Source organism: Asterias rubens, chromosome 5 (assembly GCF_902459465.1).
Source record: "Asterias rubens chromosome 5, eAstRub1.3, whole genome shotgun sequence".
Taxonomy (NCBI): Eukaryota; Metazoa; Echinodermata; class Asteroidea; order Forcipulatida; family Asteriidae; genus Asterias; species Asterias rubens.
In genome coordinates this window covers 14,892,523-14,910,557 of record NC_047066.1, presented here as the reverse complement: position 1 = coordinate 14,910,557, position 18,035 = coordinate 14,892,523, and the positions used below count along the sequence as shown (strand labels likewise).

General features: G+C 39.9%; 1 protein-coding gene across 2 annotated transcripts in view; it reads left to right on the top strand.

Moving 5' to 3' along the window:
• The window catches only part of LOC117290850 (rab GTPase-binding effector protein 1-like), a 28,782-nt gene extending 11,232 nt beyond the window's left edge, over positions 1-17,550 (top strand). The window contains exons 8-22 of one of the 2 annotated variants that reach the window (XM_033772406.1): positions 748-883; positions 1,822-2,093; positions 3,128-3,341; positions 3,938-4,084; positions 5,642-5,769; positions 6,243-6,365; positions 7,443-7,541; positions 8,177-8,275; positions 9,207-9,245; positions 10,087-10,188; positions 11,500-11,689; positions 12,149-12,315; positions 13,131-13,247; positions 14,780-14,893; positions 16,197-17,550. In XM_033772406.1, coding sequence (XP_033628297.1) covers positions 748-883; positions 1,822-2,093; positions 3,128-3,341; positions 3,938-4,084; positions 5,642-5,769; positions 6,243-6,365; positions 7,443-7,541; positions 8,177-8,275; positions 9,207-9,245; positions 10,087-10,188; positions 11,500-11,689; positions 12,149-12,315; positions 13,131-13,247; positions 14,780-14,893; positions 16,197-16,358 — 2,109 coding nt within the window. In that variant the 3' untranslated portion in view covers positions 16,359-17,550. Of the gene's footprint in view, positions 1-747; positions 884-1,821; positions 2,094-3,127; positions 3,360-3,937; positions 4,085-5,641; positions 5,770-6,242; positions 6,366-7,442; positions 7,542-8,176; positions 8,276-9,206; positions 9,246-10,086; positions 10,189-11,499; positions 11,690-12,148; positions 12,316-13,130; positions 13,248-14,779; positions 14,894-16,196 lie in introns of both variants that reach the window. The other variant, XM_033772405.1, reaches the window with a different exon arrangement.
• The last annotated feature ends 485 nt before the right edge of the window (positions 17,551-18,035 follow it).

Sequence of the window (18,035 nt, the reverse complement as noted above, 5' to 3'; positions counted from 1 at the left end):
CATCATACAACTACATGTACATGTTGTTAAAATTAGCAGGTCGCATTTTCAAGAGTATGCTGTTTTATAAAGGATTATGTGTATGTCCGGGCATATTTTCTTGCGATGACTTATTATTTTAGAAAGAAATATTACTTAGTGACTGCACTGTCCACTTCGTCAACGCAAGTTACTTGAGACGAGTGCGATGGAACACACACCACACATCACGATCCCTCATGCAGCAAACTAGTTCATTGGTAGTCTCCATCCCTGTATCTTCTTTCATCATCTTTACCGTGTGCTTGATTGGCCCCCCTTGCTTCCAACCTTTTTGTTAAAAGTATGGTTTCAAATTAAAGATGCTATGTCAGATTTTTTGCCGATTTGACCCAAAAATGTTGATTTAAAATTCAATAGGTATTTTGATGGGGGTCGGAAAAGTTACAAGCTTTCATTTGAGCCATTGCTCGAAAAAGTCCCCCAATTACTGTAGTAGTAGCAGTGAAATAAAGTGCTCAAAATTGGTTTTTGTCAGGATCCCGACAATATATCACATGACCAATTCTTATGTGTTTGATAAGAAACGTTTTAATTTTTTTGTCATGGTTCCTGACCATTAAAAGTAAAAGTCCAACCTTTTTTCGTTGGAGCGGGTGATGCTCTTTGAAATACCAATCACTCAAACAAATCTATTTTTTTAATGTTTGGCATGGGGGCCAAAAATCTGACATAGCATCTTTTATATCTGTTTGTTACTATTGACAGGTTCGTGCGTTGAGTAGTGTGTTAGAGGCAGAGAAAACATCACGTTCTGACATGGAACTCTACGTTGCTGTTCTCAACAAACAGAAGTATGTCATGCAGGAAGACAACGATACTATGAGAGAAGAACTAAGAGAAGGTTAGTACTAACTTCCAAAAAAAATCACTTTAGTTATTAACGTGATTAGAACTAATAATAATAATAACTATACTAATAATAATATCTATAATAATACTACCCGTCTTGTCGAACACAAAATTAATCTCAGATCTCTTGCATCAGCTGCTGAAAAAAACTTTGTCGCCCCGAAATTGTGAAAAAGTCTTTGACATCTCTGCGCTCTGCTGATTCACTTCAACTTTTTCAAAAGGCATCTGAAATCACACCTGTTCCTAAAATGATTGTTTGGTTGTTTATGCAATTTAGTATCATTGTTCCCATGTTTTTTTTTGCTGTGTATCGCCACAAACCGCTGTGATCTTGATGAAATGGTGGTATATAAAACATTTTTATAAGTATGTATGTGATAAAACTAGGTGCTAATTTAGCGCTTTATCACACCCCTAGGAATGTATCAAAATGCTCAGTATTTTTCCTGAATGGTATGCGGAGGTATGATTTAGAAGCATAAGATCTAATCCTTTATAGCTTTATAGCACCATGTATTCTGCTGCTGATCAAACCAGAAACACCGGGGCAAACCTCTTCTCTTTACTGTACGTGCACTTGGTTCTTTTACATGTATTACATGTACACAACACACAGCTTTTTTCATTCATTCATTCATTCATTCATTATCGGTTTATTCTTTAAAAAACAAATTCCCATGGCGACCCGGTGTTCCTGGTTTGTTTGGCAGCATATGGCGCCACAGCACCTTGTGAACTATTACATGGTGCTATATCAAAACACTAGGTCTCATCATTCAAACGTATTCCCACATACCTTGCAGGAAAATACTGTATGTTAAAAGCGCCTTGAGCGTCACTGCGTGACGGATATGTGCGCTATACAAGAAGCCACTTTTATTGTAATACATTGTTAACATGTATATCTCTTATGTTCCACTCCCACAGTCTGCAGACTCCTAGAGAAGGAGAAACAAGAGCACACTAACCTGAAGCACACTTGGCACATGGCCAACAACCAGTTCCTGGAGTCGCAACGGCTGCAGATGATGGACATGAGACGGATGGAGTCGGTGCTGACTGAGGAGCAGCAACGGCAGATCGTGGAGGCCCAGCGGAAGGACAGGGAGAGGGAAGAGGCTGAGCAGCGGGTACAGGCGATCAAAGAGCAACAGGCTAAGCATGAACGGGAGACTGAGAGACTACAGCAATCGGCTCAGGTACGGTGGATACTGAATGTATAGGGTTCAACTCCTACCAAATCCATTCCTGGTTTTCTCTGAGATTACTATACAATTTCACCGCATTGGGCAAGACATCAGGGCCCAATTGCATGGCTCTGCTTACCTTGGTGCTTGCGGAAGCAGGGAATTATGTGCTTACGCCAAGCGTATTTCATGGGTTAGCAGGTAATTTTTGCTTGTGCATGTGCTTACTTCACCATACTAGGCATTCTAGGCTTACAAAGCTAGCGCAGAATTTGGCGCTTGCACTTAAGCGGAGAATGATGATCATAAGCACAGAGTTTGGGGGTAAGCAGAGCCGTGAAATTGGGCCCAGGTTGGCTCAGTGGCCTAGTGGTCTAGTGGTTGTTTCCCTGTCTTAGTCTGTATAGATCCTGGGCCCAATTTCATAGAGCTGCTTGAGCACAAATTATTGCATAGTAATTGTTTGCTTAGCAGAAGTAAGCAGGGAGAGCAAAACCAAGACAACAATATAAACTAAGCAATCTTCAGTGTTTGGGATAAAAAACACTGGACTGACAGACTTGCCCAGTTGTTAGGGGACTGGTCTATTGATAACATTACTGGATTCAGACCTGTGCTTTAGTGGGTGTGTGGGGACCCTGATATTAGCAACAAGGTCTTCTTTAGTTCAAGCACAAGCTTTTCATGAATTTGTTACGATGTCTAGAATGGTTGACTCTGCAATTTTTTCCCAACTGCAAAAATCAAAATACCTTCACACCATATTCCAATAGGTATAATGTTTGGTAGGCTAAAGAAATAGAGCTTCAGTTTTGGAGGCGTTGCATGGTGAGGTATCAAAGTATACTCGGTTTGTATTACGCCATGTGTATATCTACTTTGCTGTGTATATTTTGTTCTTTGGCAACAAGGTTTTGCTTTTTATTCTTTTGCCGCGGAGTAGATTTTGAATTCAAGCGACATGCAGTAAAGTAGATATACACATGGTGAATATAGGCCCTACAAGAATTACAGAGTTTTTTAATTGTCCTATTTCTGACCTGCAGGTGGAGCAACCACTCATAAGCTCCGAGCCCCAGGACAAACATGGCCGATCCTCCTCCCTCATCGACCTCAATTCCCCTACCACTCAGCTGGACTCCGAGTCTACCAGGCCTAGCCACCTGGGTACAAGGTTGCTCGTCAACTTGTCAGCGTCGGCGCAGAATTTCACGACGCCCAACGTGGATCCGGAGGAGCTACTTCAGTTTGAAACTCAAGGTGTCTACAATCCTCCTGGTCTGTTCTTGTAACTCATTTCACCTTAACCTTTTCGAGACCATAGGTTTTATGTTATCATCATCGCCACTCGCTCAAACATGGCTTTCTTTTCTGATTCTTCAAAATCCTTTTTTTTGTTTCCCAATAAAAAGAATTCTGGTAAAATAATGGGCAATCTCGGTGGTCTAGTAGGTTAGACATCTACTCTAGAATGGCAAAGGTTGTGGGTTTCGAATCCCACCCTAGCAATATGTCTGTGAATTTGTTTCACAGAACTCAAGAAAGTACTGAGCATACAGTGCTTAGACACATCAGTGTAAGGGTTAAAACAAATAATATTCTTGATCCACAATGCAAATGTAACATCTATTATAGTGACTTTTGTATCCGACTGATTTTTATAAAAACGACCTCTCCATAATAAACTGTAGAGGGCGCACTGTATTGTGAAACACTCTTTGTGAAATGGTTAAAATAGCCATTAGCATGTGATGATGTGATCTCAACCACTCACAACACAGCATTTGTGCGGTTGTTACAATATACATTCCTAGAATGTAAGCTTAAACCGGTGTGTTTTTATTTGTCGACTGCAGGTCAGTCGAGTTCTCCACTTCATCGTAGTATGAATGAGATAGCAGCCCATAGCTTCTCAGATAACACGATGTATGGCATGGACGCAGAGACAGCCTCTTTGTCATCCAACATTAGTCTGACCGAGGCTCAGGAACGTGCAATTTCTGGTAAGATCACGAAACTCCTAACTGTAACCTACACGTCCTAGTAGCATACCTTTTAGGCATAAAGCCTGGTTCATACTTAATGCGAATGCGATGCAAATTTGACGTCATCACTCTGTTTTTGCAGCGATATTCCCAAGAGAGTTGAGCACAACTCAACCGCTGCGAATTATTTGTACGAATATGTGATGTCAACATTCATATCGCATTCGCATTTGTAGGAAGTATGAAAGGGGCTTGAGGCAGAATTTTGTTTTAAGTATTCGGTAGCTTTCTGGGCTAGTAAATTGTTTTATACTTACCTGTAAGAAGTTTCTCAGCAAAGGTTTCAATTGTATTATCAACTGTAGTGATAGGAGCTGGGTTCGTTTGTCAAAAAAAGTGTGTACTCACACATATATATTTTTATGAGAGATTGCCAACATCACAAGGCCGAACAGCCACTCTAAGATGAAGGCTACACTTAACTGGTTTGGGCTATTGACCCAAATCAACTGCCACCAGGGGCTCGTTGCCACCTACAGTGTACTCCTCGGGCTGAAACAGGGTTACCCCTTTCACAGTCCCAAGGATGTAGGCATGGTATCATTAACTAGAAGCCTGGGCCCAATTTCATAGAGCTGCTTAAGCACAAAATTTTGCTTAAGCAAAAAACATCCCCTGCTTAGTAAAATCAGATTACCGGCCAAGACTCCACTAATGTGTTATGCTAAGTAAACAACAGCTAAATACCAGTCACAAGCAATGTATATGGCATGTAATTTTTGTCAGTAACAATGTAAAAAAAAAGCGAGCAATTTTCGTGATGAAGCAATTTTTTTGCTTAAGCAGCTCTATGAAATTGGCCCCTGGCTGGTAGAGCAAAATGCACTGCCTTCCCAGCTTTTTAAGTGTCTTGCTCGAGGGCATAAGTGTCATGACCAGGAATCAAACCCAGACTCTGCTGCTGACAACACGAGAGCTTGAGTCCGGCACGCCAACAAAAATTGCACAAAAGACACTGAACACTATTGGTAATTGTTACTGACCAGAGCTCAATCGGTCTTCAAAGTTGCGAGATAATGAAAGAAAAAACACCCCTGTCACACAAAGTTGTGTGCTTTCATATGCTTGATTTCGAGACCTAAAATTCTAAATCTGAGGTCTCGAAATCAAATTAGTGGAAAATTACTTCTTTCTCAAAAACTATCTTACTTCAGAGGGAGCCGGTTCTCACAAGGTTTTATACCATCAACAGCTCCCTATCTCGTAACCAAGAAAGATTTTATGCTAATAATTATTTTGAGTAACTACCAATAGCGTCCACTGCCTTCAAGTGTTATGTACATCTTAAAAGCAACCAAATGTTCACTATTTGAACAGATCTGTTTGACATTATGTAGTAGCCTTGTCACTACACTGCAATAAGTGAAGTAATGCTATCAGCAACAGTTTTTGCCCTAACACTGTATGCCAGGGTAGGTTAAAAGCAAGTTCTAAGAACTCATAGTATTTCCTAGCTACATGTAGGTTGTCTGGCATTGTACAGGATATAAATGATTTCTGACCATCTCGATCCAGGGGAAACGCCAGAGGGTGAGGAGATGCGATCAGTTCTTGCCAGCGCCAGAGCGCGCACCGAAATGTTCCCATCGCTAGCAGGGAAGAGGGTCGTCAGTGAAACGGAGTGGACGAAACTCCAAGAAGAGGTCAGAGTTCATGAAAACATGTTGTGTTTTCCTTCTTGTGTTTGATTGAAGCCCTCCTTCATTTTTTGCTCTCCTTTGCAAAGACAACTAGGGGAAATAACCATTTGAGAAAACGAGTGTGAAGCCTGCATGAGGGGACCAAAACCAACAGACAAGGAAAGCAATACCAAAACACAGGGAAAAACATCAAATCATGCGAGTCAGTGACAATAAAAATGAACTAAAATTACTGTAGCTCGAAAGCATGCCTCCTGGCGCTACAGATAATAACAAGAGGATTTATGGGGTGTTCAAATTCTATCATCTTGACTTTTGAGAATCTTTCAAGCACACAATTTATTTGTTACAAACTATGTAAAAATTGAGCTTTAAGTTTTACATAAGTAAGTTGTTAACAAAAGTTAGTACCAATCTATTTTACTTTGTATTTTTAAGTCATAATTTATTCGTGTTCTGGGGTTTATGATTCTCAGATAAGGATAGCAAGGGAGAAGCTTGGAAGGCCCTGTGACATGTGTAGTAACTATGAAGACCAGCTGCAGAGCGTCCAATCACGCGAGGGCGAGTACAAGGAACTCACACAGAGCCTCAAAGTGGTGAGTGCAATACTACAAAAGGGATAAATTAGTGTTTTAAGGCACTGTACACTATTGGTAATTACTCAAAGTAATTTTTAGCATTAAAAACTTACGTGGTAACCATCAATGGAGAGCAGTTGATAGTATAAAACATTGTGAGAAACGGCTCCCTCTGAAAGAATGTAGTTTTGGAGAAAGAAGTAATTTAATTTCCCACTAAAATAATTGAATTGAATTCGAGACCTCAGCTTATAGGTCTCGAATTCAAGGCATCTGAAAGCACACAACTTGTGCAAAAAGGTGTTTTTCTTCTTCCATTATTCTCTCGCAACTTTGATGACCAATTGAGCTCAAATTTTCACAGGTTTGTTATTTTATGCATATGTTGAGATACAGCAAGTGGGGAGACTGGTCTTTGACAATTACCAAAGGTATGCAGTGCCTTTTACAGTTTCCCATTTCCTTGTGTAGCACTCTAGTTTTTAGAATTTCCTCAAATGAGTCCTTTTGGCTGGGAAAACCTATAATAAAATATTATTCATAAATACCTCAGACAGTTTCGCTGTGCCTATTGGTGGAGAGCGCGTCACATGGGGTGTTTTAACGGTTGATAATGATTAGCTGGAGCTGTTTAAGACTGGCTGGCTACGCATTTTGGGCGCGCAAGCTCATGTACACCAATTTAACTTACTCAGAACGCCATTCATAGCTATTAGTATCAGCGCGTAATATGTGTGTACACGCTCATATACACACCACCCGACAAAATCATTTCGAAAAAAGATTTTGAAAGTTTGAACAAAAGTGGCAGATTGTCTAGAGTTGTTATACTGTTTCGCCTTTTGACAAAAGGACACTTATGAACATGATGCATGGGAATAAAAGAGTAGTGACTCGTTCTTAAACGGCCGTTAATAACCTTGTAGGGCCGTGGCCGTTTGATAAAGGCCCTTGCCTTCGGCTTAGGCCTTTATCGCACGGCCCTGACCCTGCTGGTTCTAAACGGCCATTAATTGTTTTTTCGCTACCCTGTTATTACCTTAATATTAATAATAAAGTAGAGTTAATAAAACACCTGAATGTCTGTTCCTGTAGGAATTGGATGCCGAAAGGGAAAGTGTCTCTAGAGAGAGGAGATTACGGATTGAGCTAGAGGAAAGTCTACAGAATGCTGCAGAAGATGCACAGAGCCAGGTGAGAAATACAGCCAGAAATTCACATGATTAGAACCAAAGCCTAAACCTATGTAGCACTCATTGCTGTATAAAATAAATATTCTTTATTTACTGTCTTGCAAATCAATATCCAACAAACTGTACACTGTTTGAATGAGCATATCATTTTCTATAATATGATACATATTTTGCCATGTTACCCATCTCAATTGTTACAAGTAATGACAGTAGAAAGGCTCTGCATTTGTACGATTGAAACTATAAATATTTACACATTGCCACGTACCTTACATGGTATTATGATGGTTCTGGTAGAAAACTTCGTTAAACATTTTAGCTTGAAATGCTAGAGTTTGTGGAAAATGAATAAAACAATTACTTTTGATTGTGCAGGTCGAAAACCTGATGTACAGATGTATGAAATAAACCTGATTTATAAAAACAGTACAAACTTATATCATAGGTTTTACCCACTATTTTCTTCAAACTCAGATGACCAAGTGAGCTTAAAATTTCACGGGTTTGTTACATGTATTTGATGCATAATGTTTGGTCACATAAAGTGCAGATACTAGTCTTACCATTGTTGGCATGGTGCATGAAGATCTTGTGCGTGTTGGTAACGTCTAATCCTCTTTCTTCTGCTTTGGACAGATCGGGAATGCAACAGCAATGAACCAGGAGTCTGAGAAGTTCCTGACAGATCTTAGACAGCAGTACCTAAGAGAGCACAATGAAATGCATGATCGGCTGGTAAGTCACTCTCTGAAAGGGTTCAATGTCGTTGTTGAGCGTATTAGAACATCAAACTCAAGCTGTGGTGTTTCTGATCAGCAGAGTGTTGATGATCAGCAGAGTGTTGATTCGAGTCCCGGTCTTGATACTTGTGTCCTTAAAGGAACACGTTTCCTTGGACCGGTCGAGTTGGTCTTTGAAAAGCATTTGTAAATGTTTGTTATAAAATGCATATGGTTGGAAAGATATTGTAAAAGTAGAATACAATGATCCACACAAATATGCCTCGAAGTCGACTAACACGGTCGGGCATTTACATGTATGAGTGTCAAATCGTGTTATTTCGAGGCAATTTCCACGCAATTTCGAGGCAAATTTGTGTGGATCATTGTATTCTACTTTTAAAACATCTTTCCAACCATATGCATTTTATAACGAACGGTTACAAACGCTTTTTGTAGACCAACTCGTTTGATCGAAGGCAACGCGTTCCTTTAAGCCAGACACTAACCATTTTAGCTGCATCCTTTTGTTGAAATGTAAAGCCGTAGGTCCCGTGTGTTGTGTTATGCACATAAAAGTACTCAGTGCACTTATTGTTAAGAGAAGGGGTTCGCCCAGGTGGTCCTGGTCTGATCGGAAGCGTATGGCACCACAGCACCTTGAACCATCCCATGGTGCGATGAGGGAATAGGTCTCATACTTCAAAACCGACTCCATCCACATGTACCTTGCTGGAAAAATACTGAGTGTAAAAAACTGATATCTTCTCATAACCACATAACTTCAAAATTAAATGTTTCTTTTAAAAATGCTTTATACTATCAAAAGCAGCTGTAGGCTTCAAACCAAATTTTTTTATTGCCATCAGTTTGAAGAGTGATTACCAAACATAATATACCTATCCCTTGACATCCTTTTATATTGTTTTACCTTATTTTATTATCAGCAAAAGTTAATGGAATCCAGAGAACAGATATATCAAGAGGTAAGTGTTATGAAAGTCTTTGGTGTTGACGTTTTTTGTTGGCGATTCATTTTGTTGTTTGCTTTCTGTGGCTCTCAAAACACTGATATTAGGCATAAATGGGATATATAGGGTGCGTTCGTTTAGCTGCCCTGGGTTTACCCCGGTGTGTGGCGTTTTTTTTTTTTAGGACGAACGTGGGTAATTATCTGCACAAGTTCGTCCTGGAAAAAAAAAAACGCCACACAACGGGGTCGACCCAGGGAAGCTAAACGAACGCACCCATAGTATTAGTTCTTTCCTTTGCCACAAGGTTTTTTCTCTGAGCCCTCCGGTTTTCCTTCCTCTAAAAAAGTCAAATACTTGCTATGTAATCATGTGTTGATGTCGCTAATGCCAAAGCGACCCTCACATGCCTGCTAATCGAACATATTGCAGCCACGTCCTTCTGCAAATCAGGTTCTCAGCAACAACTACTTCATAGGGACCCATTTTCAGGGCTCTGCTTACTGACGAATTCTGCGCTTACGATCACCATTCTCTGCTTACGTGCAAGGGCAGAGTTTCTGCACTAGCAGTTGTAAGCCTAGAATGCCTAGTAACGTGAAGTCACATGCGCACAAGCCAAAATTCCTTGCTAACCTGCGAAATATGCCTGACATCAGCACAGAATTCCCTGCTTCTGCAAGAACTGATTCTTTGCTTACCGTAAGCGGAGCCATGAAATTGGGCCCAGATGCAAAGAATTTGTTTCTAAGAAAGCTTACGCCATGTACGCTGTTTTTATGTAACAAGTTAGTCTTAAAGTGCTACTACAGCCTTCCTTGTTTTATCGGCTATCTTTTATTTATCGTCATTGAAGGTGAGCAGACTACAAGGAGAGAATGAGAGCCTTAGTGCTAAGAGAACGCTACACATGTCCATTATGAGCGGGGAAGAGTTTAATCTTCCGTCAGGTCTAGATGTAAGTCATTCAAACATAAGCTCATGCCAACCATAGTAACAGGATTCCTTATGTCAAATTACAGCCATTTTTACATGGCAATCTCATTGGATTCATAAGCCGTTTTGAGATATAGTGGACACATCGCAATGACAGTATTAGTTTTGGATAAATTTGACTGTATACACCTAAACCAAACAATGCACTCCTAAGGTGACTGCCATGTCTCAAGTGCTAATAATCCATTTTGAGATATGGTGGATACAATACTATGACGGTATTTGGTTTAGGTAAATTTTTCTGTATAGACCTTTTTATTGCAACGTCACAGCCCCAGTTTTTGCTAACCGAGGTTGGGAAGACTATGGAATTACATAAATTCCAAACAAAACAGATAGTAATCTGTTTGTCACAATGTTACAACAAAATTAAAACATAGTGTTGATTTTGTTGAAAACAATACAACCATGACAGACAATCATGGAAGGTATTTTATATAATCCAAAGTTTGCAGAAGATGGCGAATTGGGTTAAAACATCTGTTAACACGATTGAGTGTTTTACTAACATTCGGTCGTCTATGCCAACTAGCTCAGTTTGTTTGTCAACAATGGAAAAGGTCAAGACACCCAAACCAAACGGTGCACTCACATGGTGTTCAACATATTTTCAAAAAGGCTAATTGCTTTCCACTTTTCATAGTGACAACTGTCTACATATTTCTCTACTGTGGCCTGTCACGGCCAAGCGTGTCATGGCCTAGTGGTTTTAACCACTAGGCCATGACATGAGTACCGGATTCAAACTCTGTTGTTTCTGATCAGCAGAGTTCAGGCTCGAATCCAAGTCATGACACCTTAGTCCCTAAAGCAAGACACTTAACCATGATGCTTCATCCTTCAGATGGGACGTAAAGCCGTTGGTTTTGTGTATTGTGTAACAAAGGTAAAAAGAACAGAGTGCACTTATTGAAAAGAGAAGGGGCTTGCCCCGGAGTTGTTGGTTTGATTGGCTGCATATTGCATCACAACACCTTGTAAACCATTACATGGTGCTATGTTAAAGGAGTAGATTTTATAATTCAAACGTACTCCACATACCTTGCAGAAAAATTAGTTAAAGTGTTAAAGTGCCTTGAGCAGCACTGAGTGGCGGATATATGCTTGCTATATACATGGGAATCCAATATTATTTGAATGTTTGAGCAAATTTGGCTGTATACTCCACACACAAACCAAACAGTGCACTCCAAAAGTGTCTTACATATTTAAAAAATGCTAATGGCTCTCCACCTTTCATAAATACATCTGTCTTCAACATTACTGTATTTAGGAGTTACAAACATTATGCATCAAGTACCGTGAGGATATCATCACAGTGCGCGTCAACGCTGAGCATATTGAGGAGAAGTTGAGGAATGAGAACAGCTTCTTGAAGGAGCAGCTTGAGGCAGAGCAACACACCAAGATGACGCTAGAGGATACGTACCAAATGGAGATGGATGAGTACAAGGAAGAACTCAGTGAGTAATAATTCGGTATCAAGTGATGTTTTACTCACGTTTTGTAATTACTCAAATAATGAGCAACGAACAGCAGTTGTAAGTACTCTCTCTGAAGTAGCATAGTTTTTGAAAATGAGGTAACTTCTCACCAAATTATTTGAATCTTAGAAAGACTTCACCCTAAAGCCTTTCTCAGCCATCTGAAAGCACTCAAATTTGTGCAACAAGTGTGTTTTTTCTTTCATTATTTTCTTACAACTTTGATAATCAATTCAGCCCAAATTTTCACAGGTTTTTTATATTTGCATACCTTTGGACACACCAAGTGAGGGTACTGGTCTTTTGACAATTACCAAAAGCGTTTAATCACCCAAACTCGCAAATCAATGTACAATAAAACCCAAGTAATATTCTTGACCCCTAACACAAGGATTGAATCTTTAAGATAAAAAGTTGTTATTTTCTTTTTGTCCGAAGGGCTCCTGCGAAGCCAGAAGGACACTTTTGAGAAGGAGCGCAAACTCTGTGAGGATGCTCAGAGGAGCTTGCAAGAGTCGCAAGACGGCAAGAAGACCATTGAGGCCAAGTCTAGAGAAGTCATCTCAGCACTGCAGGCTCAGGTGGCAGAACTTCTACAACTCAAGGTAAGCTCATCAGTGGTGTTGGTCCCAAAGCAAGACGTACTTTTAATGGTGTTAATATCCAAACTCAGTTGGGTCTTATTTAGTCTTTGCCACAGGTTCCTCTTTCCAAATTTTAAATTTCATTGATTTAAGAAACCAGACACAATTTGTTTTGGGCTCTGTGAAATAGAGTCACAGGGAACTATTATCTGTTTGAGTACAGTACATACATGTACATACAAAACTGTTTTATACACCGCCATTTCATAGAGACCACAGCGGTTTGTGATGAAACAAAGAAAACAAGGAGACAATGAAACAATGCAAATGAAAATCAGCCAAACAATCATTGTGGGAACAGGTGTGATTTCAGATGCTTTTTGAAAATATGAAGTGAACATGGTGAATCAGCAGAGCGCAGAGATGGGGGAGACTATTCCAAAGTATATAGCTGAAAAGAGCATACACAACCTTCATTTCTACATACACTTGAGTGAATTTGTTGTTCTAAACATGCTAAAGTTATGACCTTTTGAAATATAAATATGTTACAGTCTCAAATCTGTGGGTCAGGTCTTGGACCTTAGGGTCTTCATCCCCAATCTGTGGGTCTTGCTCCCTGACCTTTGGGTCATGGTTTCTGGCCTTTGGGCCTTGATATCTGACCTCTGGGTCTCAGCCTTTAATTTGTCCTTGAGTCTGGGTTTTTTTTTTCACTTCACAGTCTTAGACAGTTGGAAGTTTGGTCTTGTCTCAAGTGGAAACTGTTCAGGCAAGCGATTTTCAAATATAAATGATACATGTGTGCAATGAATTTAGTTTGTCTTGACTTGCAGAGCAAACTTGAGACGGAGGCTAGAGAGAGTCGAAATAAACTGCAATCCTTGCAAGTAGAACTGGATAACAGTGAGGCAGTACAGAGGGACTTTGTTCGATTGTCTCAATCATTACAAGTAAGTTAACAGCAGTCAGCAAATACCACAAGTGCTTACCTGTAAAATATGCTTGACTCCGTAAGCGTTGGTTCTATGCTTACGGTAAGCAGAGCTAGGATTGGGCCCTGCTCAGTTGTCAGTTGTCTTTTTAACTTAAAATTCACTCAAAAAGAGGTATTTCTTTTTAGAGATTTGTGTATGATGGTAGTATACTCAAGTTAGCTTTTATCATTGTGTTTTGTCTTGCAAATCTGGAGAAGTGCATTCAAATGAAGTTGGTTATATTTTGCAATAATTAGCCGCACTATGCCATTGTGTCAGGTAACAGTTGCAGTTAACAAAAAACTATGATGGCCCTAAGGGCAAAATCATTAATATAGAAATAACAATTAAATACGGTAGTTTCTAAGCACTGTGACCAGATTGACAAAACAGATGGGTTTTAAAGACCCTGGACACATCTCAACATATGCATAAAATAACAAACCTGTGAAAATTTGAGCTTGATTGGCCTACAGAGTTGCGAGATAACTATGAAAGAAAATGCACCCTTGTGTGCTTTTAGATGCTTGATTTCGAGACCTCAAATTCTAAATCTGAGGTCTTGACATCAAATTCATGGAAAATTACTTCTTCCTCAAAAACTACGTTAATTCAGAGGGAGCTGTTTCTCACAATGTTTTATGCTATCAACAGCTCTCCATTGATTGTTAACAAGTAAGGTTTTATGTTAATAATTATTTTTAGTAATTACATGTACCAGTAGTGTACACAGTGCCTTTAAAGTAATGTTTTAAACATGTCCAATGAAGGAGCTGCTTGAATGTGGGTGGGTAGCTTGTTCCAAAGTGTTGGAGCTATGACTGAAAAGGCATGATCGCCATATTGTGTCATGGTGTGGGGCCCAGAGGAAAGCAGGGAAATGAGCGATTGAAGAAGAGCAAAGGCGTTAGGTAGCTGATCTTAGTGAAGATGAGCGAAGGGCTATGAGGTCATGGAGAAATGTACAGGGCCAAATTATGAACAACTTTATACACAAGAAGAAGAATTTTGAAGTGCATGCGTTGGTGAATTGGAAGCCAATGAAGAGAGCGAATGATGGGTGTTATGTGCTCTGATTTTTTTTGTACAGGTAACTGATCGTGCAGCGAAATTTTGTGTTCTTTGTATTTTTTTGTAATACTCATTAGAATAGTTGTGTGAGGAGTCCTGCTATTGACCAATCCGACGCGCATCAGGCTGCGGTGTCTTCATTGCCTAGATTGTGCACAAAAAGACATCGCGGTTGGTAATTTTCAATAGAGGGCGCTACCAATTTTGTTTCGTCGGATCGGTCTTTAATTCGGTTCGGTATTTCTCAAATAATGTTTCTCATTAACCTATTTCAATAGATGACTGTTTTGTTGTAGTTCAGTTTCGAATCACACCGGAGTGATTTGCCTGTGAATTTCTTCACTGAACTCGGAGGAAGTACTGAGTATACAGTGCTTTGATCAGTGCAAGGGTAAAAAACAAATTAAAGTAACCATTTTGTTGTTGATTTCTCCTAGGTTCAGCTTGAGAATATCCGACAGAAAGACAATGAAGTAAGGTGGGAACACGAAGAAGATGTGGAACAATGCAAAGGATGTAAATCACCATTTGGTTCACAGAAGAAGAAAAAGGTGAGTAAGATAGATATTATTATACACATATTGACTGGCAATGAGGTAACTAGTGTTCGTCTATTCCCCCGAGGGACTTTGAGTGACCAGAACAGGGACCTATTTCCCGAAGTTGAGGGAAATAGGCCCTTCTTCTGGTCACTCACAGGCCCAAGGGGAATAGACGTACACTAGTTACCGATTTATGCCAGTCAGTATGTGTGTTATAACACACCTCGGTATTAAATGTGAAATAAGAACAGAAATCTGGAAAAGAAAGGAAGTTTTGTAGTTGCTGTAGTTGCGGGCACTATTCCTGCAAAACACGCGCGCGATCACTAGACTCATCCAATGTGACCGTGTTTCAGCCAACCAGAATACAGAACAAGCAAGAGGTGTGTTCTAAAAGTTATTACATGTAGATGAGATTGGGTGCGATATGGACTATATCTAGTCGAAGAGCCTGATACAGAATGCTAGACTAGATGTAGTCCGATCACACCCTAAACCGAACCTAAGAAAGGCAATACTTTGTGTATGCCAGTCTCAAAATGACTAAGGTTGCAGCTTTAATTTATCAACAACGGTGTTTGTATTAACACTTACATTTGTTTTGAAAGCTAAGAATATAACAGTGGTGAATCCCTTTGACAAGAAGTAATTTTCCATTTAGATATTGGAATTTGAATTCAAGACGTTAGAATTAGGTTTTGAGGTTCCGAAATCAAGCATCTGAAAGCACACAACTTCATGTTTTTTCTTCCATTATTATCTCGCAGGTTATTTTGTGCATATGTTGAGATACACCAAGTGAGAAGACTGGTCTTTGAAAATTTATATTACCAAAGTTGTCCAATGTCTTTAAAGATACTGGACACTATTGGTAATTGACAAAGACCAGTCTTTTCACTTGGTTTATCTCAACATATGCATAAAATAACAAATCTGTGAAAATTTGAGCTCGATTGGTCGTCGAAGTTGCGAGATAACTATGAAAGAAAAAAACACCCTTGTCACACAAAGTTGTGTGCTTTCCGATGTTTGATTTCGAGACCTCAAATTCTAAATCTGAGGTCTCTTTCTCGAAAACTACGTCACTTCAGAGGGAGCTGTTTCTCACAATATTTTATACTATCAACCTCTCCCCATTACTAGTTACCAAGTGAGGTTTTATGCTGATAATTACTTTGGGTAATTACCAATAGTGACCACTGCCCTTAAACAATGTTTGCTGTTTAAGCAGCTTTGTGAAATGGGGCCCTGTTGGTCCCATTTAGAGATGGATCCACTGACTGAATGATCTTCCTCTGTGTTTTTACATTAGCACCACTGCATGCACTGTGGTAAAGTCTTCTGTCCAGAGTGTCTTAACCACAACGTGGAGAGCGGTCCACGCAAACGTCGGATGCCAGTCTGCAATATCTGTCACACATTACTAGTCAACGAGTCAGCGCCATATTTCAGCAAAGAGGCACCCGAGACGTAGCACACAGAGACACAGTTTGGGTAGGCTACATGTAGATCCTTATTTGGCTGGTTCTAACTGGTTCAAACTGGCTCAAGCTGGTTCAAACTCGCTGTATGTATATTAACTGTTGCAGTCTCAAGGTTATTGCTCGTATTTGGAAGAGATGTGTAGTCAGACTGAGTTGTTACATGTATATCCTGTGCAATGTGGAGAAGAACTACAACATAACATGCATCAGCCCTGTACGCTTCGCCTTTTAAAGGGCAAGGGCACCAAAGCATTTTCTCCTTGGTGAAGGGCACCCTGTGTGGAAATTGTTAATTTCTACTGGGCACCAAGGCAATGACCAGGGACCAGGGGACATGGAGGCAATCGCCTTTGTTGCCTCCAAGAAGTATCAGCCCTGATAGGTACACTACAAGTACACACTCACTGTGTTGCAGTCACTGTGTGTACATTCCTGCTGTACACAGAAGGAAAATCCTATTCTTCAACACTGTACATACATGTGCAACACTGTGTAGACGTTCGTAAGTCCACATAGTGTTTCAAGTCTCTACATTTGATATGAGGACCTCTTTTGTTCTCAGGTCCACACTTTGCGCAGTGTAAAACACACTGCTACACTGAGTGCATGCTCACATTGTACGATCACTTCATAAACAATGTGTGTGCAACATAGATACACTGCATTCACACTGCAGATACTCATACATGTTGTGTACATTGCAGATTAATACATGTACATCACAGATAAATCTGCGTGTGAGCTGAACATTTTCACTTTATATACACTACCTTATGTCTTTACACATTCTCATCACCATCTTCAGTGTAAAGGTTAATTTTTTGAGTGTCCTTATAAAGGCACTTGAAGTTATTTAGTGCATGTCGAAATGTTGAAATCAAGAAAAGTATGAGCAAGGTGTGTTACAATGTATGTGTTTTTTTATGCATGTCAGACATGTTCAGATACATTAACATTGGTTGTTTAATAGGTACAGAATGTATGAATGTTGCATTTAATGTAGGTAATTTTTTAAACCACGGCTAAGGCTTGGGCTCTGGCTCAAGGACCTTCCACCAGTTTAAAGACCCTTACCAAAAGTATAGACTCTCTTGCATATATACAGTTTAGAAAGAAACTATAAATAATGGATACAACCATGTGTAAAGCTCATCTTCAGGAGAAGACGAGCAGAGTATACATTTGGTCGAAACATCGAGACCAAACCTGCTCTTCTCAGAGCCAACACTCACCCTAAGAGATTTACACATGGTTGTACCTGCAAGTTTACTATTTATTTATAGTTTCAATACTCTTTTGCATATGATGTCACACTCTTAAGAAGCGCCTTTACTGAGCCCAAAGGGAGGCAGATCGTTGGAAGATAGCTGTTCGATAGGACGATAGCTGTCAAAACGTGTGCATGACATCGTGCACCTGGTTGCGTTTAGCGTTATGAAAGGGGGTTCTTTTGATTTCAATAGATCCCCCTTGCACAATGCGGAACATACCTCCGCACAATGCGGGTTTAACAGGGGAACCAACATTTTTTGTGCATGAGTTTGACCCCCAAAATGGCGTACAGGATAGGTTGTAGGTGAGTGCCCTCCACATTGTGCAAGGGGTCTATAAGTTTTTGAAAAATGACTGAAGGATCCCAAGCGGAATCTTAAAGCCCAAGCCGTGGT